This window comes from Tachypleus tridentatus, chromosome 8 (genome assembly GCF_004210375.1).
Source record: "Tachypleus tridentatus isolate NWPU-2018 chromosome 8, ASM421037v1, whole genome shotgun sequence".
NCBI lineage: Eukaryota > Metazoa > Arthropoda > Merostomata > Xiphosura > Limulidae > Tachypleus > Tachypleus tridentatus.
Genome location: NC_134832.1, coordinates 157,423,948 through 157,450,340, shown reverse-complemented (window position 1 = coordinate 157,450,340; position 26,393 = coordinate 157,423,948). Strand labels below are relative to the sequence as shown.

General features: G+C 29.3%; 1 protein-coding gene across 2 annotated transcripts in view; it reads left to right on the top strand.

The window, feature by feature from the left end:
* Positions 1-24,529, top strand: part of LOC143224341 (degenerin del-1-like) — a 47,044-nt gene extending 22,515 nt beyond the window's left edge. For both annotated transcript variants that reach the window (XM_076452732.1, XM_076452731.1), the window contains exons 7-13: positions 7-105; positions 1,448-1,565; positions 3,113-3,200; positions 3,829-3,892; positions 13,324-13,400; positions 21,408-21,483; positions 22,988-24,529. In XM_076452732.1, the coding sequence (XP_076308847.1) occupies positions 7-105; positions 1,448-1,565; positions 3,113-3,200; positions 3,829-3,892; positions 13,324-13,400; positions 21,408-21,483; positions 22,988-23,188 (723 nt within the window). In that variant the 3' untranslated portion in view covers positions 23,189-24,529. The remainder of the gene's footprint in view (positions 1-6; positions 106-1,447; positions 1,566-3,112; positions 3,201-3,828; positions 3,893-13,323; positions 13,401-21,407; positions 21,484-22,987) is intronic.
* Positions 24,530-26,393: the final 1,864 nt, after the last annotated feature.

Below are 26,393 nucleotides of genomic sequence, written 5' to 3'. Positions count from 1 at the left end.
CAACAGAAAACGTCACTGATGCTAGAACCACCGTACCAAACGAACTGTACAGACTATGATAAGATTGGTACAACACCAGCAAGACCAGGACTTTTGGAAGAAAATGTGAGAATACTTTTGTTTACAAATGTTTAGTTTAGTAGCATTCGAAAATTGAACTTGGTTAAGTTTCACATCTACAATAATGATAGTGAACAATGTGTCTTTTAGACATTAAGGAGACATTGAATAATGTTTCACTTAGACATTATGGAAACATTGAATAATCTGTTATTTAGAAATTATAAAGACACAGACTTATTTTTCACTTAGATATTATGAAAAAATAGAATACTGTTTATTCAGGAGTAATAAAGATAGAGAAGAATATGTTATTTACTCATTATGGAGATATTGAATATTTTTTTAATAAACATTAAGGAGATATTAAATAATGTATTATTTAGGCATTACAAAGATATGGAATAAAGTGGCATTTAACCATTGTTTAAGCATTATACAAAAATAAAATGTGTCACTTATAATGTATGGAAATTTTAAAAAATTGTGTCACACAGGCGATATGAATACTTTCAACTATATTCGATTTAGACTTCCATCACGAAAACATTAAACAATTTTTATAAAAACATAAAAAAGACATATATCACACAGATATATAGAATAATATATCACACAGGAATTAACGAGATATTGAATATTTTTTGTTTATGCATTATACAGAAGCATAACAATGTTTATTTAGACATCACGAATATATCAATTAAACTGTTATTCAGGTATTATGGAGACATAGAATGTCTTATAATGTGTATCTTACGAATTATGGAAACTCCGTTAATTTTGTATTTAGGCTTTGTGGAGACAGAACAATGTGTCATCTAGGCTTTATGAAAACATTGTGTAATTTGTTATTTAGACATTATAAGGGTATGTGTGTGTGTGTTTTTTCGTATAGCAAAACCACAAAGGGCTATCTGCTCAGCCCACCGAGGGGAATCGAACCCCTGATTTTTAGCGTTGTAAATCCGGAGACATACCGCTGTACTAGCAGGGGGGCATTATAGGGGTATACAATAATGTGTCACTAAAGCATTATGTAAACATTGTATAATCTGTTATTTACGTGTTACAGAGTCAGACAACAATATGTCACAAACACAGCGGCATATAACCTCTCACAAAACCTGGTATTTTTGTAACAGATATATCACGTGACCGAACAGTTATAGTGTTTTTAAAAGTATTGAACGATTAACAAAGTGTATAACTTACTTACCCAAGCAATAAAGGTAAATTAAAATCTTATATATGATAAAATAATAAAGTCAGGTGTAGTTTTAGTTAATTCTGCTATTATTTATCATAAAGTCAGGTGTAGTTTTAGATAATTCTGTTATTATTTATCATCACAAGTATTTACTAGTTTTACCCTCGACGTTTATAGTTATGTAAAATGGAATGTCTTGAGAATGCAACGTTAGCTGAGTGTGGTGTCATAGACTATATGGTGTCTCCATTTACTCTGGAATCAAAACTCAAAATGGGAAGAAATGTACGAGAAGGTGAGAAATGATGTTTTAAAACTACATTATATTATTATTAAATGATGTTTTAAAACTACATTATATTATTATTAAATGATGTTTTAAAACTACATTATATTATTATTAAATGATGTTTTAAAACTACATTATATTATTATTAAATGATGTTTTAAAAGGTATTATTGTCTTTAATATATTTATTGTTAGCATACAGACACAAACTTGTACAAAGTCAACTGTCAAGCGAAATTATCTCAATAAAGAATGATATATTGTCGGTTACAATGGCTCATTGTATGTACTTATATAACCTTTGGTAAATTTCTTTTGTCGTAAGTGCATTAATTTACTATATTTATATATACATATATACAGTGAAAAAATGCACAAAGTAATTGATATGTAAAAGAAAGTTAATGTTTATCAATTTATCATGGCTAATTAACATCTTTTATTGGACAATATCATAAGTACGCCATATGTGAGAGTGCAAAATCCTGTAATATAACAGACTAAATGACAAGTTGTACTGAACACTGTTCCAGAGGTTTACTTTATGTGAGTGTGGGTCTGAGTTTTTAAAGTTGAATATTACAGGCTGTTTAAACGATGGAGTAATGATATTGTACAGTTTTGATTTTGGTACTGTTGTTTGGTGTATACTTTCACTATAGAGTAATGTTTTAGTGAACAACATAAATCAAACAAGATGGACATATATATATCTGCCACTTCAACTGTAATATCCACTTTCTAAAGTGTAACATTCGTCATATCTGGGTTATGTTTTTATTCAAAAATCTCTAGTTTCAAAACAATATCACAGCATAAAAATCTCTAGTTTCAAAACAATATCACAGCATAAAAATCTTTAGTTTCAAAACAATATCACAGCATAAAAATCTCTAGTTTCAAAACAATATCACAACATACAAATCTCTAGTTTCAAAACAATATCACAACATAAAAATCTCTAGTTTCAAAACAATATCACAACATAAAAATATCTAGTTTCAAAACAATGTCACAACATAAAAATCTCTAGTTTCAAAACAATATCACAACATAAAAATCTCTAGTTTCAAAACAATATCACAACATAAAATCTCTAGTTTCAAAACAATATCACAACATAAAAATCTCTAGTTTCAAAAAATATCAAACATAAAAATCTCTAGTTTCAAAACAATATCACAACATAAAAATCTCTACTTTTAAAACAATATCACAAAATATAATTGTTGTCAGATTCAACTTTCCATTGATAGTTTTTTAAATGTTTATTGTTATTTTTTACCTTTATTTATTACGTTTTACTTTATGTATATCTAAGTTTCCCCAGTAAGTGACATCTTATATTAATTAATCAATAACAACTGTTTAATCCCTATATATCTCAGAACAACTGGTATGGGTATGGGTTCTGAAGATGACCTAGTAAGGTTGAAACGTGTTCTCTCCTTATCAGTAAAAGTGTTAATACCATACCAGCCGTTCTGAGATACATTTTTATTTCATGTGGGTTTCTCATTACCAAGAATGTTTTAATCTTTATTGTTCTCAAGGAGATTCCGAAAATCGGTGTGGAGCTAAAACTGTAAAGAATATGAACTTACGTCATTATTGTGAAGGTTTCTGTCGTCAGCCATGTAGGTAAGGTAATTAATTATTAAGACCTAACTTTACACTTCAATAATAGGTATCTTGGTCTCTTCAATTACATTTAGGATAACTAAAGCCAGTATACCAAGTAATCATGGAAACGATGGGAAGAATGGACCTTTTTTATAGAAGTTCTTAAAAAGTTGAACCCCTAGCGGTTGCAATATATTATTTATTAGATGTAGAACCCCTAGCGGTTGCAATATATTATTTATTAGATGTAGAAGGTTAGCACATTGTTGGGCTTATCCTTCCTAAAATAAACTATTTATTTAAAAACTATTAAATATAACAAAAAAATAACAATTCATTCCCATAATGCCACATGATACAACACTTCAAACCTAATGGAAGGTAGTTCAATTTGTTCATCTTCCTTACAACAATATTGATATTAATTTGTGTCCCAAACAGAAGTAAGTGAACAGCAGCACCCTCAATTTGTTATTTAAGATATTTATATACTCTCTCAATCTGCGTAATAACTATGTATACAAATTATTTAATATGTATTTTTTAACTATTCAAAGTTTTCTTTAGTTAAAAATATTCAGAATTTGTTGACAAGTCGTTTTGTGTATTATAAGAATTTCTAATTAACTAACATTTATTTACTCAGGAAAATTACTTACTCTATTGACGAAGAAAGTAGAATTTGGCCTCTGCCTAGTGAAGAAAATCAGGTGATGTAAAAATAACACAATGAAAGTGTATAGAAAAAGGATTTGACTAAAATCTGTTTTTATAAAGTAATTTGTACAACTTAATAATCATCTAAGTAGAGGATATTCACTTGAAACAACTTACTAAAATTAATTATCTAACAACAATGAACGATAAACCTCATGAAACAGACTCAACTCACTACTTTAGACTCACCGTAAGTTTCAAAGAAAGATAAGATATTCGTTACTTAATTCTGTAAAAGAATGTGTATAATAAAAATATAATAAAGTAGAATTGTCATATAATAACAGACCAATCTGAAGTGTAAAAATTTATAATCTGTAGTACTGATATTAAAACTGTCGTAATCAGAAATTATAATGGCGATCTCACAGTTGACAAATCGAAATGTATCTCAGAACGGCTAGTATTGGTATTGACACTTTTACTGATAAGGAGACATCAATGTTTCGACCTTCCTAGGTGATCGTCAGGTTTGTTGTCTTCTTATCAGTAAAAGTGTTAATACCCATACCAATCATTCTGCAATACATTTTTATTTCAAGTGGGTTTCTCGTCATCAAGAGTTGACAAATCGATTAAACGGTTTCTATTGTTGTTGTTTTATAAACGGATAAGTGGACTGAACAATCTTTAACACTACATTACATTTGAATAAGTGGATTTGACAATCTCTAAAACTACATTACATGTGAATAAATGGATTGAACAGCTGTAACACTACACTACAACATGGATAATGGTACTAAACAACCTCTAACACTACATTTCAAACTAGTAAACCAGTTGACCAGTCACTTACAATACATTAAGGCTGTATGAACCAGCTAACCAATCACTTTCATTATATTTCAATGTAATAACCCACTGGATCAATCAATTACAGTACATTACAAATTGATAAAGTAACTAATACAATATTTATATTACATTACAGATTGATAAACCAGCTGAGCAGTTACTTAGAATACCTTATAAATTGATAAATCAACTGACCAAAGACTGCAATATATATGGTTGATAAAATAGCTGAACAACTTTTGACTCCACATTAGACATGAGTAAGTTTATAATATTCTAATATACTACACACGATCCAGTGGACTAAACAATCTTTGACATTACTACATTACTATACACACGGATAACTGGACTAAACAATCTTTGACATTACTACATTACTATACACACGGATAAGTGGACAAAAGACGTGTAACACTACATTACAAACTGATAAAGAGTTTGATCAATCACTTATTATACATTACAAGTTGAATAACCAGCTAACCAAACACTTTCATCACACTTAAGATTTATAAACTAGCTGAGTGGTCACTTACAGTAAATTACAAATTGATAAACGAGCTAGCCAAATACTTATCTTAAACTACAAACTGATAAACCAGTTGAAAGCGACCTACAATACCTTACAAGTTGAAAACCCAGCTGGTCAATCACATACAACACACTACAATGTTATAACTCAAGTGACAAATCACTTACAATACATTAAAATTTATAAACCAGGAGATCATGAACTTACAATATGTTACAAGTTGATAAATCTGCTGAATAAACACTTACAATACCTTGAAAATAGATAAACCAGCTGACCAGTTTCTAACACTAAATTATGCATGAATAAGTAGACAAAACAATCTGTAACATTAAAATACACATGGAGAAGTAAACTGAACAATCTCTAACACTATGTTACATTATGTATGAATAAGTCAACTAAACAACCCTTAAACTACATTACATGTGGATAAGTGGACTGTACAACTTCTAGAACTAAATTACATGTAGATAAGTGGACTGAACATTTTTAATGCTACATTATAAACTGATAAACCTTCTCACCAATTACTTACAATATGTTACATATTCATAAACCAGCTAACCAATCACTTTCACAGTATTTAAGCTTTCTATACCATCTGATAAAATAATTTTAATGAATTATAAATTCATAAAGTTGATAGCCATGAACTTACAATAAATTACAAAGTGATAATCCAGCTGACTGATCACTTATAGTACATTACAAACTGATAAACAAATTGATCAAGCCCTTAAAACACATTACAAACTAATATACCAGCAGTCCATACACTTATAATGTATTAAATATGTATAAAATACTTCTTTTATATTCAGGTTGATAAACCTGCTAGCCAAACAATTACAATACATTAAAAGTCGAAAAACTAGATGGACAAACATTTACAATAGATTACAAGTTAATAAACTAGATGGACAGCCATTTATAATACATTACAAATACACATCCAAGCTGGACAATCACATACATTACAAATTGATAACCCAGCTGACCAATAATTTACAACACATTACAGAGTCAGATCACCAAACTCTATTTACTATGTCCATAAGATGGCTGAACAATTTCTAGCACTAAATTACATGAGGGTAAGTTGGCTGAAACTTTTCTAACTCTACATTACAAGGTAATAAACCACCTCAACAATAAGCTTCATTATATTTATATACCAACTGACTAGTCACTTACAACACATTAAAAATTGTAAAACAAGCTGAAAGAGCACTAACATTACATTACAAGTAAATAAGCCCACCAACTAAACACTTACAAATTGATAATCCAGCAGAATGATTACTTATGATACATAACATACTCGTAAATCAGCTGATTATTCACACATGTTACAATAAAAGTTTATGATCAAGCTATCCACAAACTACGTTATATGTCGATAAGATGTTGCACAATTTCTATCATTACATAACAAGAGGAAAAGTTTTCTGAGTGATATGTGACAGTACATTACACTTGGACAAATGTACTGAACAATCTTTAGCACTACAATACAAATTTGTAGACCATCTAACCAATCACTTACAATATGCAACAGTTAGAAAACCAACAAAACAATCGCTTTCATTACATTTTAAATTTATAAACCTGCTGATGAAACATTTACATGCCTTACAAATTCATAAAACAACTTTGAATCACTTAATGTGCATTACAAATTCATACACTAACCACAAAATCACTTACAATACCATATTGATTGACAAACCAGCTAACCCATCACATATACTAGATTAGAAGTCAATAAACCAATTGGGCCAGAACTTATAGTAATTTACAAATGATAAACAAACTTATTAAACATTTTCTATAAGTTACAAGTTCTAAAATGAGCTGACCAGTTACTTACAGTGCATTACAAATTGAAAAATCGACTAAGCAATCTCTCAATCTATATTACAAACTAATACGCCAAATGAATATTATTTCTGAATGCTCTATAAGTTGATAAAAAAGCTGACCAGACAGTTAAAATAGATTTAAAATGATAAACCAGACTGACTAAGCACTTATAGCATAATACATCTTGATAAACCAACTCACCATATTCTTATAATCCATTGTATGTTGATAATTCAGCTGACCAAACAGTTATAATAAATTACAAATTGATAAACCAGCTAATGCAACACTTATTTTACATTACAAATTCATGAACCAGCTGACCAATCATTCATATTACATTACAAATTAATATTCCAGCTGAATGATATAACGTTTTAAAAGTTGAAAAACAGTAGACTTACAATAATTTGAAATATATAAATGACACCACCATGTAGTTACAATACATTACAAATTCATAAATCAGCTCACCATGTAGTTACAATTCATTAAAATTCATAAATCCTCTGATCAGTCTCTTATAACACATTAAAAATGATAAACCATTTCTTACAACACTTATATATATAAAAACGGCTGTTTTGGGTTGAGAAAATTTTTATGACACATTAAAAATGATAAACCATTTGTTACAACACTTATATATATAAAAACGGCTGTTTTGGGTTGAGAAAATTTTTATGTAGAGGACCCTTTTTTCATATATATTTTCTCTACAAGTGGGTTTTCTTGTCATCTCTGATATAACACTTATATTACATTGTAGATTAATAAACCAGCTAAATGATCATTTATAAAATATAAATTTATAAACAAGTTAGTTAACGATACATTTATTATACATTACAAAGTGATAAACATGCTTACAAACATTTACTCTACATTACAAATTGACAACCCAACTGGTGAATCACTTAGAATGCATTGCAAGTTGATAAACCAACTGATAAAATACAGTACATTAAAAGGTCATAAATCAACTGATAAATGCTTACAAAACACTTCAAATTCATAAACCAGCTGACAAAACAATTACAGAAAATGTACTGTAATTTGTAATGAAAAATTAATAAACAAACCACAGATCACTTAAATTTATCACATAAATTGACAAACCAGATAACCCATCACTTATACCACATTAGAGGTTGATTGGTTAGTTGACCAAACACTTGTGGCACATCACAAATGATAAACCAATAAACTAAACATATAGAATACATTTGAAGTTCATAAACCTGCTGAACAAACACTTATAATAAATTACAATTTGATAAACTATTTTCCAATCACTAAAAAAACATTACAAATTCATAAAGCAGCTGATCATACACTTAAAATACATTAGAAATGGATAGTCCAGCTTATCACTTATAATACATTGAAAATTGATAATAAAAGTAACCAATGACTTACAACACACTACAAGTTGATATACCAGTTCACCAATCTCTTAAATACATTACACATTGATAAAACAGCTGACGGTTTGTGGAGGAAACTTATTGATGTTGGTGAAGTATTGTTTTGTCTAATTCATCGTTAATTTTATCTGGTGAGCATAGTTTTATGGCTGTGTTTATTTGGTTTCTTAGTATGTTGAGTTTTTGTTTTGTTTCATGTGCTGAGTCCCAAGGAATGTATAGTCCAGTATGGGTGATCTTCACAACATCAATAAGTTTCCTCCACAAACCGTAGAAAACATTATACGCACACACCTAGACAGAAAGCAAAATCAACCAACTAAAGTAAATACAGCTCACGAATCAAAAAACCACGAAACCATATACTGCTGTATACCATATATTCCCGACATCAGCAAACAAATAACCAACATTTGGCAAAAATTAGTCACAAAATATGACATTCCAATTAATACCAAATTTATTCAAAAACCCGGCACAAAACTGAGGTCTATACTATGTAAAAACTACACTGACAAACACCACACCAACATTATTTATAAAATACAATGTGATAACTGCCACGACTTCTATATTGGAGAAACAAGTAGAAAAATGGAAACCAGATTCAAAGAACATAAAAAGTCACCTTCACACGTTTTCGAACACTGCAAGTCAAATAAACACAACATAACCATAGAAAACACTCAAATACTAAATAAAGAAACAAACATAAACAAACGAAAAATTAAAGAAGCCTTACTTATACAACAACTTAAACCCAAAATAAACCAATATAAAGGAACGCCTTTATACCTATATTAATATAATAAATAAAATTATATATTCAAACATCTAATACCGCCCTCTACATTTCGACACACAGTTACACAACCCCTTTCAAACATGTGGTCAGCTTCCGGTCAGTTACCTCTTTCTTTGTGAACCTGACGATGACCGAAGAAGGTCGAAACGTTGTTCGCTCTTCTATGTAAAGTGTTTTCTCAGCCCAAACGAGCCGTTTTTGCATATAAATTTCTCAACAAGTGGGTTTCTCGTCATCACTGAAAGCAGATTACTAGTCCCTTACATATATTATAAACTAATAATCAAGCTAACTGTTCACTTACAGCAATTAAAAAATTATAAATAAGCTAATCCAACACATATATTACATTAGAAATTCACAAACTGCCTGAACGATCACTTACAATACCTTACAATTTCACAAACCTGCTATCCATGCTATTATAATACATTAAAAGTTGATAAACCAGATGAACAACCCCTTACAATACATTACAAATACATATCCAAGCTGAATGATCACTTACATTACACATTTATAAACCAGTTGACCAAACACTACGCTATATGTCAATAAGGTGACCAAAAATTCTCTATCATCACATTATATGAAAATAAGTCAGCTGAACAATTTAAAATTCTACATTACACAACTATAAGTGTACTAAACAATCTCTGACGCTACACATTTCTACATAGACTGAACAATATATATCACTACAATACGGATTGATAAAGGTTGATAAAATAAATGACAGAACATCCACATTACGTTACAAATTGATAAACTGACTAAATAATGTCTGAAACTACATTACAAATTAATAACTGATATGAATATACTCTCAGAATGCAATATAAGTTTATAAACCAGATTACTAGTAACTTGCACTACATTACATATTAATAAACAAACTAACAAAGCACTTACAATACATTACAAGCTGAATACCCAGCTGAACGGTCACTTATACTAAATTACAAAGGGATGAACCAGATCCACAAACACTCACAGTATAATACATTACAAGTTGAAAAATAGCTGGCCAAAGATTTACAGTACATTAAAAATTGTTAAACCAGTTAATACAGCACTTTTATTACATTACAGATTCATAAACCACTTAAATGATCATTTAAAATACCTTATGAACTAACAAACCAGCTAACCCATCACCTACATTACACTACAGGTTGAGAAACCAGTTCATCAAACATTTACATTACATTACAAATTCATAAAATTCATAAACAGACTAAATAATCTCTCAACTTACATTACAAATTAATTGCCAAGATTAATATTATTTCTGAATGCATTACAAGTTGATAAACCAGACGATCAAATAATTACAATTCATTACAAATGAAATCTAACAATAAATTACAAATTTATAAAACACCTAACCAAACCCCTACTGTATATTACAATTTTTTAAAATGACTGAAAAATTTCTCACTCTATATTTATATTGCATTACAAATTCATAAAGCAGAAGCAGCTAGCTGACCACTTACAGTACCTTACAGCCACATAAACCAGCTGACAGATCGCTTACACTAATTACAGCTTGTTAAACCAGCTGATCTTCCACTTTTACTTTTACAGTACATCATAAATTCAAAAATCAGATAACCAAACATTTGCAATATGTTACAAATTGATTAATCAGCGTAGCAAACACTTACGAAACATTATAACATGATAAATCAACTGACCAAGTACTTACATCACATAATTGATTGATAAATTAGTTGACCAAACACTTACAGTGCAATACAAAAGAAAAGCCAGCTGACAAAATTAATAAACAGACAATATATTATCCCAAATTACATTAAAACATTAATAAGTTAAATAAATATTCTTTCAAAACTTGGCATACATAAATAAACCAACTAACCAAATACTTACAGTTAATTACCAGTTGATAAGCCAGCCAAAAAAATCTTACAATACTTTACAAGTTAATAGAACAGTTGACCATATACTTGCTTATTTAACAAATTATTAAATCAACTAAATAATATCTCAGTCTATATTACAAACTAATAAGCCAAATGAATATTCCCTTAGAATGAATTATAAGTTGATAAACTAGCTGAACAATCACTTACAGAACAGTACAAATTAATAAGTGAGTTGACCAAGTGCTGATAACACATTACACGTTCATGAAACTAACTCACCATGCACTTACAATATATTACAAATTGATAAATTAGCTGACCATATATTTACAATACATTAACATTTAATGAACCTGTTAACAATATACTTGCAATACTTTATAAACTATCTGACTAGTCACTTATAAGATATTACAAATTGACAAACATTTAGATCAAGCTCTTACAATACATTAGAAGTTGATAAGTCAGCTGACCAAATACTCATGATACGTTACAAACTGATAAACCCATTGACCATGCATTTACAACACACAACATGTTTATAAATGAGCTAACTTGTCACGTACAATAAATAACTAATTTAAAAACAAGCTGACCAAGCAGTTATAACACACTACAAGTTGCTAAACCAACTCACCAAACACTTACAATGCGTTACAAGTTAATAAACGAGCTGACTGGTCACTTGGAATACATTACAAGTTGATAAACTAGCTGACAATACACTTACAACACACTACCAGTTGATAAAACCAAAACACCATAGATTTACAATACAAGTTGATAAACTAGCTAACCATACATTCACAATACATAATAAATTGACAAAGCAGTTGACCATACACTTATATTACATTACAAATGACATACCAACTAAGTAAACACTTATAATTCATTACAAGTTGATGAACCAGCTGACTAAGCACTTATAGTACACTAGAATTTAATAAACCAAATAAATAATCTCTCAAATCACATTAAGCCAAATGAATAATCTCTCACAATGCATTACAAATTCATAAATCAGCTAACCAAACACTTATAGTACATTAAGAATTGATAAATCAGCTGATCAAACACTTACAGAACATTGGAAGTTAATAAATCAGTTGAACAAACACTTAAATTACAAATTTGTACATTAGCTGACCAAACACTTTCAGTATATTACAAATGATAAACCAGCTGACAAACATTTGTATAATCACAAGTTGATAAACCATCTGATCAAATAGTTACAAATTGTTAATCTGACCAAACAATCTCTCAATCTACATTACAAATTAATAATCTGAATGAATATTCTTTCAGTTGCTAAACCAGCTAAACAAACACTCACAGTACAAGTTGATAAACCTGCTGAGTAAACACTTACAATAGACTGCAAGCTGATAAACCATCGGAACAAAAACTTTCAAATTGTTAATGTGAATAAACAATCTTTCAAACTATATTACAAATTAATAAACCGAGAGAACATTCTTTCACCACACATTGCAATTTTTTAAACCAACTGATTGATATCTCACAATTAGATACAAATGAGCAGTGAAAACTGAAACGACTAGTTAACTTGTCAAACATTAGAAAACCAGAACTCGATTTTGTACATTCAATAATTATTTCTTGACTGTTTAATTTTAATTTACCATCTCGGCTTAAATTCTACCGTTAATTTTTTTCTTAGAGTTTTTAAACTTGTGAAATTATGTGTCTGCATAGTGATTTTTATAATTACAATTATTGGTTGATTCATCCAGCTTGCAGTCTAGTTTATTTTTATTACAATTGTTAGGCTTTTTCTTAATTTCTACTCTATAATTACAATTATTGAGCCTTTTGTTTCATTTGACAAATTTTTTGCACTTTATTGGTTGTGGTATAATTAGGCTTATTAGTTACTAATTTCAATAGTCTACAATAAAAGCCGTGTATTAAATATCTTCGTTACTCACACAACATTACACATTCTTACATTGTTTAAGCATGTGTTGTCTTTTTATCATTTCATCGTTTCTGTTTACATACTTCGTTAAACCTTCCAATATTATACTATATGCATCTAAATTTTATGTAGTAACGTTTTTTTTTTTTCCAGTATACAGCCATACTACACGAGTGGATTTCCACAATAAACAAAACCAGAAACTGGACACTTAACAAAGATTTCATCAGGTAAAATTTTGTAAGATTTTCACCAACTGTTCTAGTCAGTTAAAACTAATTTTTTAAACCATAGTTTTGTGTCATCTTGTTGGATTGCTGATGTACCTTTCAATCGCGAGAAACATATTCTGTAGAAGTATTTGGAGATAAGTTTCATTACATATTAAATGTTGGTATTTTATGAGAACAAGGTATCATCAGATCAGATATCTATAACTCAAACAGTAAAATATTCATCTAAATGTGTATAATCTGACTGACCACAGAGGGATTGTAATCTGATCAGAACTCACAACTCTGCAGAAGTTAACACGAATATTTCTTTGTATATTTTATGATAGATTTTAAAGTGGTCAGTAAGTGAAAGTGTTCTGATATATTTTGTCAGTACTTTCATATATTGTGACACATTCTATCAGGAATCTTATATATACTGACACATTTCGTCACTAATTTCGTATGTTCTGATGTTTTCTACAATAAATATTGTATTATAAAGATTTCAGTTTTAAGTACCCACTTATGTATATCCTGTTTGATATATCTATAAATTGATTATTACTCTAACAGTCTCCATTTTCATGACAAGCCTAATGTATTCTCGCCTTACGTGCTTAGGTTTAGTATAAATCATGTTAAAATCATCACGTTTTTGAAATTGTCAGAAATTATCAATTTGCTTAATATATTAAGTCATGTTTTTATTTATTTATTTCACTAATGTATTGTACTTGTTATATTAATAGAACTGTGATAATATTATCAGAACAACAAAACAACACGTTATCACTCATTCATCTCATCTTTAGTTTTGGAACAAATTTAAAGATCTTATTTTTAAACTAATTATATAAAAATATCAAAAATGTTTAGTCAAACAAATATCTTAGCCCAGTAGCAGAGAATATGATTTGTTTCGAACACTGACTGTATCTTGGCTTTCAGAATTTGAAGTTATAAATTTTATGTATGTTTCATCAGTATCAAGTATTGTTTATGTACTACAAAGTTGTAATCGAGGTCGTAATAAAAATTAAAAAACCATCAAAGTGACAAGACAAGGAGAAATGAAGACCTCATATTGCTGTAACGTCAGAGATGATGATACCTTGTCACACAGCAACGAGTCTCAACGTAACTATAATTAATACCGGCATTATAAAACTAAAATACATTTTTTTTATAATTTATATGACAACCTTCCTGAAAATGGATATTAACACTTTTACTAGAATAAAGCAGAGAACAACGTTCGACCTTTCTAGGTTATCTTCATGTCAAGAGAGAGTTATCATGTCATCATAAAATAGTAGGAAATATAATTAACTGATAAATTCCGGACTATTTGTGTGGCGTTTATTTAAATATACAATTATGACAAGCTCGCTATTGAAATATTTTTACTTCAAGTGGGTTTCTCGTCATCACGAACTCACTGTTCAAACTCTAATTATAAATGAAGTGGTTGATTAAAAAATTCACTAACATAACTATATTAAAAACAAATATTGGCACAGCATTTATTTTTAACAAATAATTAATTTCCGCACAGTAAAGGTTTTACACTTTGATCTATATAAAGAGCTACAATATCTATTAAAGACATATACAAACGGAACAAGTAATTTACATTAATGGATACACTGCTTAAACAATCTATCAAAGAATTTACATTAAATTTTCATGGAATAACCGTATTATACGTAATAGTTTCACACGGATTGGGACAGTGTCTCACCCAAATAATCTGTATTTTTACTTATTTTTATTACTTTTCAAGACATTTTAAGAGTTTGTTTCTTTCAAAGTGAGAATATAATTAGGTAGGCAATTTGGTAATTATAACTTGTAGTTTTCAGGATGAAAAATAACACAATGTTGTAAAAAATTCGGCATTTGTTGCACATAACTGGTATCTTATTAGAAAGAAATGGTTATATTTCAAAAAAGCAACTGTGAAATAGATTTTTCTGTTGAATTTGAGAGACTATAACAAAACAAAAACCTATCACTATTCAATTCATGTAAAGAAAATCTTACAGAAATTACCCACAGTAGAAACACAGTTCAAAATCTTTCTTGAATATTTATAAAAGTTAGAGAAAGTTTGATGGTCGATTTCATTTTATTACCACATTCTTATAGTTATAATTTTTATAGTTTTATAGTAATAGTTTTTATACTTTTAAGGTTATAATTTTTATACTTTTATAGTAATAGTTTTTATAATTTTTATAGTTTTATAATTATAATTTTTCATCAAGTATGCATCTTATGCTTTATCAAAGTAAAAGCTTTTTTTTGCAAAGAAAGATCTGTATTTATGAATAGAAATGAATTATCAAAAGTTAGTTTGTTTTAAAGGTTGAGTCAGTTTTCATGGAGGTGAGACATTGTCCTGGTTCAGTAAGATGTTCATTAAAGAACGGTTATATTTAATATGATGCAATGATTTAACGTTTCACTAATTTTACTTGATGTTCAAATAACTTCACAAAATGTTTCATTTTACACATGATGCTTTAAAGTTTTATCTCATAAGATTGGTTTGTTTTGAATTTCGCGCAAAGCTACACGAGGGCTATCTGCACTAACCGTTCCTAATTTAGCAGTATAAGACTAGAGGGAAGGCAGCTAGTCATCACCATCCACCGCCAACTCTTGGACTATTCTTTTGCCAACGAATAGTGGGATTGACCGTAAAATTATAACGCCCCCACTGCTAAAAGGGCGAGCATGTTTGGTGAGACGGGAATTCGAACCCGCGACCCTCGGCTACGAGTAGAGTGCCTGAAACACCTGGCCATGCCAAGCCGTCTTATAAGAGGTTTAGAGTATTACCATACTACCACATGTGTTATTGATGTTTGGACTTAATTTTATCAAAATCGTTATTTCAACGACAATCTTACTGTCCGTAGAATGAAGTTGCATATATCTATCTATCTGTTTTAAATGTATTTTATATAAGCAGGCAATGTTATTAAGGGCTATATGCAGAGTTTGATCTACAGTTAATTATGCTAATTTGACAAAGATGTTTCTATTCTACCGTAGAACATTATGTACCATATAAACGTTCTTTTGATTTCCATCTGTGGTTCATTAACTCCATTGAGACATTACACTCTGACCCAATGTTCAATGTTCAATTTAACTTCAAAACATGTATAATGAATGTTTACTATATTTAATCTTGTTATCTGGTTAATAAACTCTGTAGTCAAGTATTTGCTGACATAATGGATGCATTTAATCACTATTGTACAATAACAACACATACCATTTTTTTCTCAAATCTCTGAGGAAAGATACAACTGGACACATATTAACAACGATAATAATTACAATATTGTTCACACAGACACGAAAACGGTTCTTGCAATGCTATTTAGTTGTTGTATGTTTTCATTAGACAGTTTTATTAGATAATTGTATTATGTTAAGCTTATATTGAGTCAGTTCTAATGATCAAAATATTCACCTTTCTTTACTAAACCATTATAAATATAGAATTAATGGCTGGGCATTTAGAACTTATGCTTTACAGAAAGAATGTAATACAAAAATACACAGCATTTTACCAAGTTATCAGATATATTCAATCCTTGTAGTTTTTTAGTTAGTTCTAATTTTGTTTTAATATATATATAAGCACTAATCAATGTATATATTGATCGTGCTCTTCCTGGTTTTGTTTGTTTTGAATTTCGCACAAACCTACACGAGGAATATCTGCGCTAGTCATCCCTAATTTAACAATGTGAGACTAGAGGGAAGGCAGCTAGTAATCATCACCCACCACCAACTCTTGGGCTACTCTTTTACCATCGAATAGTGGGATTGATCATGATATTATAACGACCCGATGGTTGAAAGGGTGAGCATGTTTGGTGTGATGGGAATTCAAACCCGCGACCCTTAAATTAAGAGTTAAGCGCTTTAACCATGTGGCCATACCGGGCTGTCTCCTCGTTTTATACAATATGAAACTCCAATAATACAACTTTTTTTCAGAGGGTCTTAAAGAAATGTTAAATTTTACAACAACACAAAGTGTTTTTTCAGATTAATGATAAATTTTATGATCAAATAGAGGAAATAAGTATGAGCAGTTCATTAGCACCTGTTCTAGCTAATATCCTTATAAGCGTGCTGGATTATAAAGTTGAGAGCACAGTTAATCCATGATTATGTTGTTGTTTTTCAGATACATTGGCGATACAGTTGCTAGTTTAGTTTCTGGGCAAATGGTTAAACAGTTTCTAGTGTTTTTTTACACCATAATGTTAAATTTACCCAGGAGAGTGAGTATGGATATCTTTTCTCAGTATCATGGTTAGGAGAGTTAGTAATGCTTTTAAAACGAAGGTATTTATAAAAGAAACTCATAATTTGAACTGACCATCAGCTCATTACAAACCTAAAAGAAAACAAAACAGAGATTATAAAAATGTTATTAGCTAATGCAAAAACTAATTATACTTGGATAAGGATCTATACACTTCTAGCTATACGTAACTCTCTATTTTTATCAGGAAAAGAGATGAATATAATATTTACAAATATAATTAAACCGATTACTATTAAGAAAAAAGTAATTTATATTGTAGAATGTATGGACTGTAATAATATCGATATAAAGGAGACGGGTAGAAATTTAAGTACTGGAATATCAGAACATGGACATGGTCCTTCACGTTTACCAACACTTTAAATATACAGATCCTTGTAATGAAAATACAACTCCTAAAATTATTTGTCGAGGACCTCCTATTAATAAACGTAAATAAAATAAGCCATTTTGATAAGGGAATACAAATCTTTAGTATATAAGACACAAGGAACAGATTTATTTTTGTGCTAGCTCAAGGTTATGTGTTTAACGTCACTAACCGGGTGTGCCTAAATGTACTGTAGAATTGTGTTGAGCAACTGATGATTACATGTTAACAGTGTTTATAAATGATGCGTATTTTTTCTATCCTATGTTAGCTGTATCTGCATTTTAAGTGTAATGGAGTGTGAGATATCTCTAACATTTATAAATATGCGAGATCTAGATATCAAAAACAGAATGTGGTATCTTAGAATTAGAAAATAATTTTCTAATGTACCTTCAAATATTGTGAATTTCGTGAACGTACATTTAGCTTTCTGTATTGTTATGTAAAGTTTAGTGGGATACAACACCTGTTCTTCAGTTTGTTTTGGTTGTAACGTTGAAACTGAAATGATAAACCTAATGTTTCATTGTGTATGATACTTAATGACATGTATTTAAAGCAACTCGTCAGTTTTAAGTGGTGTATGAAGGTCAATATCCAATGTTCAGCATTACAAAGGATGGTCAATTTAGTTACAAATTTGAAGTGCAGGATATGTTTTGTACAATTTATGAATTCAAGAAATTTTCAATTATTTTGGACAATACACCTAAGGTTTCTTTTATGGTGACTTATTCTATACGACTAATAATCTGCTCGAACAGGTATATGGGCATGCATTATCATATTGGGCTGTAAGTCAGTGTAAACATGTTGGATGTATAAAAAAGTGAAAGACAATATCGTTAACCTAAGAAACAACACCTGAAATAATTTCTCAAAAACGTTTTAATTGTTTTTGCAGTTATTGTACAGGATTTTGTATGTTCTTAAATCTCAGATAAAGTCGTCCTTTTTTACAGAAAGTTTTATTGGCAGAACCTAGTTAATATAATTTGGTTAAATATAAATTGAACAATACATCTATTCACTCTTGTCAATACAGATCTCAAATATAACCATTCATATCCATGATGATCTAACATGTTACAAGTTTGACTAAAGTCGTTTATTTTACACTGTTTCTAATTAATATTAATAAAATAGAGTATACTTGTTTAGTGTGCACATATATATATATTAGCTTTCCTCCGTGCAGCTAAACTAATTTTGAGATACACTATTTAAATTTCTCCCAATTTGTTAAAGAAAAAGATACATCTTTCCTGTTTGGATATATTTTCCTTTCCAAAAGTTCTTGAGCTGTCGAATATGGATATTCAAATTGTTCTCGTTAGTTGATATAGTTATGTAACAATCATTCCCACTAGATAGGCATGTGATGATTCAGGTGCTTCTTCACGTTGTACAATAGTATATAATCTAACTATCATACTTTGTGTTTTACTGGTTCGTCTTTGCTGCTGGAGTTGATGTTTTTTTTCACGATTTTATTATTCTTAACAGTATTTATTTTGCTTAGGATATAAAACAGTAGATAATTAGTAAACCATTATTTATTATTATAATGAGTATGACGGAAAACAATTATCACTATGTCAAAGAAACAAAGAAATTAGATTTTAAAAATATAGTTATTTTGTTATTCTATAATAGTTATTGATTGCATCTGTTATGTAGCTGAATGATTTACTACAGAATTTGTGAACAAACAACACCTGTTGTTAATTCATTATGTATATTTATAAAAAGATTACATGGGATAGAATTATTTCATGAAAATGTAATATAAATTACTTGCTTCTTCTGTGAACATCGTCCTTAATAAATGTAGCTTTTTACATAGATCAGTGTCTAATATATTTACTGTGAGAAAAGCTAATAATTGTTAAAATAAATGCTGTGTTCAGATATGTTTTTAATGTAATTATGTTACTAAAAATATTTGAAACAAGCACTTGCTTTGTAATTAAAGAGTCAAACTGTGAGTTGTCATGATTGTATATCTAAATAAATGTCATACAAAGTATCAGGAAATTTAATTAACTAGTGAATTGGTCTTAAGTATCCATTTTCAGGAAGATTGTCATATAAATTGTAAAGAAATGTATGAAATTAATGTTTTATACTGACTGTATTAATTATAGTCATGTTAAGACAGGTTGATACATCATGTATGTATCATAGTCTCGTACGTCATGGTTGAATTTCATGGTAGCCAAGCAACTTGCCCTTTAATAACATCTTGTAGTACTATGACGTCATCGTCTTTGGAAACAACATATTCTTCACTCTTCTGTCGCGCTTCCAAGTCGACGGGTATAGCGCTTCCTGGTGGTGTACAAGGCAGTGCTACCCTTGCTTACTTTCTGATAGTCACTAGCTTTAGATGCTAGTTACATACCCTTATTTATAGAAAGTAATAATTGATTCATTTATCTCATTACGTACTTTTGTTTCTAAGATCAAAATCAATATTATATTCAAAATTTGAAATGCTCTCCTTTTTTAAGGTGTCTTTATTACCCTTCTCAGGTACAGATCCTATAATAAAATAACCCAAGTATACCGTTACCAGTTACCACACCAATGTTGCGTTAATGGAGTATTTCTGTGTGAATGATGTTAACACACATAATGAAGATGTTATATTAAGGTGAAGTGACTCATCAACTATTCATTGTCGACGAAATACTCCAACCATAACCACATCAATAATTAATTAAAAATAATCTTATTAATTACAAACAATCTGTATTTTTGATCAGTACCATTATATCAACCACTGTTTGCCAATATACCGTTATTATTGTACATCCTTCGGTGATATAATAATGATATTATTGCCCTCTATAGGCACTAGAGAGAACCATTACGAAATTTATAGTAAGGCAGCATAAAAATAACTTTAAATAGTAACATATAAACAGTATTGCCATCTGACGGTTGAAATGTAACCTGAAACTGCTCTGTGACACACAGATCAGGTAATATTCTAATCTCAGATTTTTTATTCGGTCACCATTCTTTAAACTGAACACAGGTAAATATACAACTTATTATCAGTAAGTTTAAATGGGTCAGAGTTTACAAAATTTTTCATAACAAAAGTACTATTGTAAAATTATATTTTATTGCTGTACGTTTCTTCCAATTACATTGGTAGTTCACATAAACAAATAAAATGATCAAATAATGAAATCAGTAACATATGATATTATTTCAGTATAAGGTATAGTACTGACAACTGAATGTTAACAGTTGACACTATGATAACATCTATTTCCAGCAACGAAGTCCTACTTGTTTCTATTGAGCACAGCAAGACCGAGAGTTTGGTATTCAAGTATTATCCGACTTTTCAGGTAAGGATTTTCTGTCATTTTACGCAGTTTTCAGATTTCTATTACATAACCGTTAGTGCTTTAAAATATATATTATTTACTTAATTTATGGGAAGTGATGGAATACACTATGTTTTTCTCCCAAACTAAATAGAAATGTATGTCTTTAATTTTATTCTCATGTTTATCTTCATTAATTACGTATCCTTATGTATTATCTATTTTAATAATTTAAACTAATATTTGTGAGGTTTATTACGGAGAATATTAGATATTTTTTCACACAATTCTCATTTCCTGGACGCACTTTTATTATTGTTTTAACTAAAATAACTAATAGTAATATTAATTATGTAAATAAACTAACTTTTTTCTCCAATATACTGATTAAACAGACATCACTTCTAATCTTTCTTAGTTCCAGTCATATAGGAACAACAAACAAAATTCTAATTAGAGTCGAATAAAAACAGCAAATATACATATATTTACAGTCATATAGAAACAGTAAATATACCTGTCCTTATAGAAACAGTTTATATATTAGTAGTTAGAGTTGCATCGAAACAGTAAATATACCTGTACTTACCTTTGTATCGAAACAGTAAATATACCTGTACGTACTATAGTATCGAAACAGTAAATATACCTGTACTTACTATAGTATCGAAACAGTAAATACACCTGTACTTACCTTCATATCGAAACAGTAAATATACTTATACTTACTATAGTATCGAAACAGTAAATACACCTGTACTTACCTTCGTATCGAAACAGTAAATATACCTGTACTTACTATAGTATCGAAACAGTAAATACACCTGTACTTACCTTCGTATCGAAACAGTAAATATACCTGTATTTACAGTCATATAGAAGGACTGAATATACCTGTACTTATTGTCGTATTGAAACAGTAAATACAGCTTTAATAATACTCATATTGGAGAAACAAATGTAGCTGTACTTACATTCATGTTTATAAGAAAGAGATACCTAACTCAGCGAATTATTAATATTAACTATTAATAATTAAAATTTTTAACATACATATTTATTCCTAAAATTACTGTTAATCATTCTGAATTTTAATCTTAACAATAAATTAGGTGATGTAGTTACATAGATTTGAAATTTTAAATAAGTTTCTTTCAACGTTCCTGGCCCATATATAGAATAAACAGAATACTGTGTTTACAGTCTGATATTTATTTATATTCCACCCTCATTATTCTAAAATGACCAAAGGTTATTCACGTGGTTATCTTCCCCATTAAATCACATCCACGATGCTCTACAATTCTAACAAGTTTTTTGTTATTTAGTTACTTATTTTGTCTTCTTCGTAAGTTATGGATGGGGTTTCAGATTTATGTTGCTGGTTTCAACGTAGTTTTTACGTTAAATAACGTGTTTACTATATGGTTTGATATCGTAAATAAACACATATACAAATATATATGTATTAACGTGAACTATGTATCACTATTTGCGGTTTCAGATATTTTCTAAACTGTTTCAGAATATTGAAATCTTCAGTTACTTTGGCGGCTACCTGGGCATGTGGGTAGGATACTCGATATCGAATACTATATCGTTTTTGTTTACTTTTTCATCAATTTATGCCAAGAGATGCTGTAAAAAGCATGTGAAAGTGGAAAACGTTGAAAATTCGGTTTTTCACATTGAGAAGTCTAATGAAGATGTGAAGTCAGAGTATTGAGATGATGCCTAACCGTAAATGCTATCATAGCTTGTGAACGTTTTCAATATTCCAATGGTAGATTTTTGAGTTTCCTACTATCATAGTTTGTAAATGTTTTCAATATACCAGTAGTGGAGTTTTGAGTTTGATACTATCATAGCTTGAGAATATTTACAATATAATACAATACACCACTTTGATTTACTGTTATTGTAATAACAAAATATTTTATGTATCTTTGAGAATTTTTAACAAAATATTATGTTCTGATTCAATAAAATGAAATGATACGTTTGATGTTCGGTGAAGTACATATCAGTAATGTGATATATGGCTGCCTGTTGACAACATAAACAGGTATTGAACACGTATATACAACACATTTAAAGCTTGTTAATTTTCATAACTGACTGAGTGTTTGTATTAAACTGAACAGAAATAACAGTTTTCACTTCTAAGTTAACTAGATTTAAAATTCTATAACATACGTCTAATTTTAAAAAATATCTTAAATTATAAGGTTATATCAAGTGTATTTTGTTACGTACGCTGGGAGCACACGAGATTTGTTTACTAATTTATTGAATAAATTCAATCACTCTTATTCATCACAAAACACTTTAAAGCATAAGTTATTACTTATTTGTTATATATAAGTAAGTTCAACATATATTTTTCTTTGTAATAAATACACTAAAATCATTTCTGTTTGCTACTTAAATCGACATAAATCATTACACCATGCGTTATTACGTCTTTACTAGATGTGTTAGCACGATACCACAGCTCTTTTGTTACATTTAACTATGATTAAAGCATATCACAGAAGCGTAGTGCTTGTTTTGTTTTAAACACACTTAAACCATGACACCGCGTATTATTAATTCTTTATTACATTTACTTAACTCATAACGTCATATACTATTATCTTTTAAATAGTGTATCTGCTACCTTTAAAATTTCACTATGTATTAATCTTTATAAAATAGACATAATAAAAAATCAACCTTTGTCGAATATCGTTAAAAATCCCATATTCACCTTTGTTATCTATTAGTTGTTTTGTACTTACAACACTCGATAATATAAAATAGGAACTAAAATCTCTACTTTACTGCTAATCTCCAAGACCTGATTCGTTGAATAAACAAGACAGATAACTAGATAGATTTTAAAACATCGTGTTTTTATTCTTTTTTTCTCTTCTTCATTGTGTTGATATATGTGAACATAAACGTGCATCAATGTATATACACATTAAGTTTACAATAGATGAGCCGAATCATACAACAAAGTATATGTACCTTAAGTTTACAATGTATAAATATAGGAATAATATGTATATACAACGTGTGAACAATATACATACACCTTTATTATATTTTATTTAACTTTATCATATAAAGTGTGATGTATTAGATTTAAATAAATAATTTCTAATTCTTCATTCATTTTCAAAACGTGTTTATTGTATTGAACTGTGTTTTTATTAAATCAACAAATCTAATGTGCGATTGAATGTTTTGTCAACAACGTTACTTTATATTTCAATATTATCTTTGTACCCTTCGTTAGTTTATGGTTTATTTAAAATTATTCATATGAAATAACTTCTATAACTTATTCACATGTATGTTTTAACCATTATATATATTTTTTTCGATTTGCATATAATTTTGTAAATGTGATTGTTTTTTAAGCGCCATTGCTGAAGAGAATGTGTAAACAATACTTGGAAACGTTGAACAAATGAAATAGCAACTAGTTTACAACCATGCTTTAAGCAATAAGGTTGAAATTGGTGGTTTTAAGCTAGCCATAGTTTGTTAACTGATTCATTTCTTCACATGTTCATCAATCACGCTTCCTAGAGCACTAGTCGTCTTCTTACATTGGACATTACTATACTAGATATGTTGTTTTTTGTGAGTGTATTCTTGAAATAAAAGTAATGCAATCAGTTACTGGCCAGCTGGTTATGGCACTCGACTCGTAATTCGAGGGTCGCGAGTTCGAATCCCCGTCTCACCAAACATATTTGCCCTTTCACCTAAAGACACCAGAAAGATTTAAGTGACCATATCAATAAGATATAACCCAGAAACACAAGGAAAGATTGCAGTGAGCACATCAATGAGATCATTTAACCAAAAAACACCAAGAAATATTTTAGTTAGAACATCAGTAACATATAATCTAAAATCAACAAGAAAGATTTTAGTCAGCACATCAATATGATGCAAATTAAAAACAAAACAAAAAATATTTTAATGATCACATGAATAACATCATCTACCCTAAAAACACCAAGAAAGATTTTAGTAAGCACAGCAATAATACGTAATCTAAGAACATCAAGAAAGACATTAATGAGGACTTCACTAAGATGTAACCTAAAACATCAAGAAAGACTTTAGTGAGCACAACAGTAAGACGTGACCTAAAATTATCAAGAAATATTTTAAGTGACCATATAAAAAAGATATACGCTAAACACATAAAGAAAGATTTTAGTGAGCACATCAATAACATGTAATCTAAAAATAACAAGAAAGATTTTAGGAAGAACTTGATTACGATGTAACCTAAAAACTCCAATTAATATTTTAGAGAGCACATCAATAAGTAGTAACCTAAAAACCCCAACAAAGATTTTAGTGAGCAAATCATTTACATGTAAACTATTAACACTGAGAAGTAAATAATGAGCACATTAGTAAGATGTAATCTAAAAACAACCAGAACGAATTTAGTGACCACATCAATATGATGTAACCTGAAAACACCAAGAAAGACACAATGTGCCCACCAATAAGATTTAACCAAAAAGCACCAAGAAACACTTTAGTATACAATCAATTACATGTAACTTAAAAACACCATGAAAGATTTTATTGAGCACATCAATAAAATGATTTAACCAAAAGCACCAAGAAAAATTTTAGTGAGCTTATCAATTAGATGTAAATTAAAAACTCCAATTAATATTTTAGTGACCTCATCAATAAGGTCATACTATTTGAAAACGCCAAGAAAGATTTTAGTAAAAACATCAATAATACTAGACCTAAGAACACCAAGAAAGACTTTAGTGAGCACATTAATAGGATGAAACCTAAAAATACCATGAAAGATTTTAGTGAGCACATCAGTAAGATGTAAACTAAAAACACCAAGAAAGCTCTTAGTGACCTCATCAAGTAGATGTACACTAAAAACAACA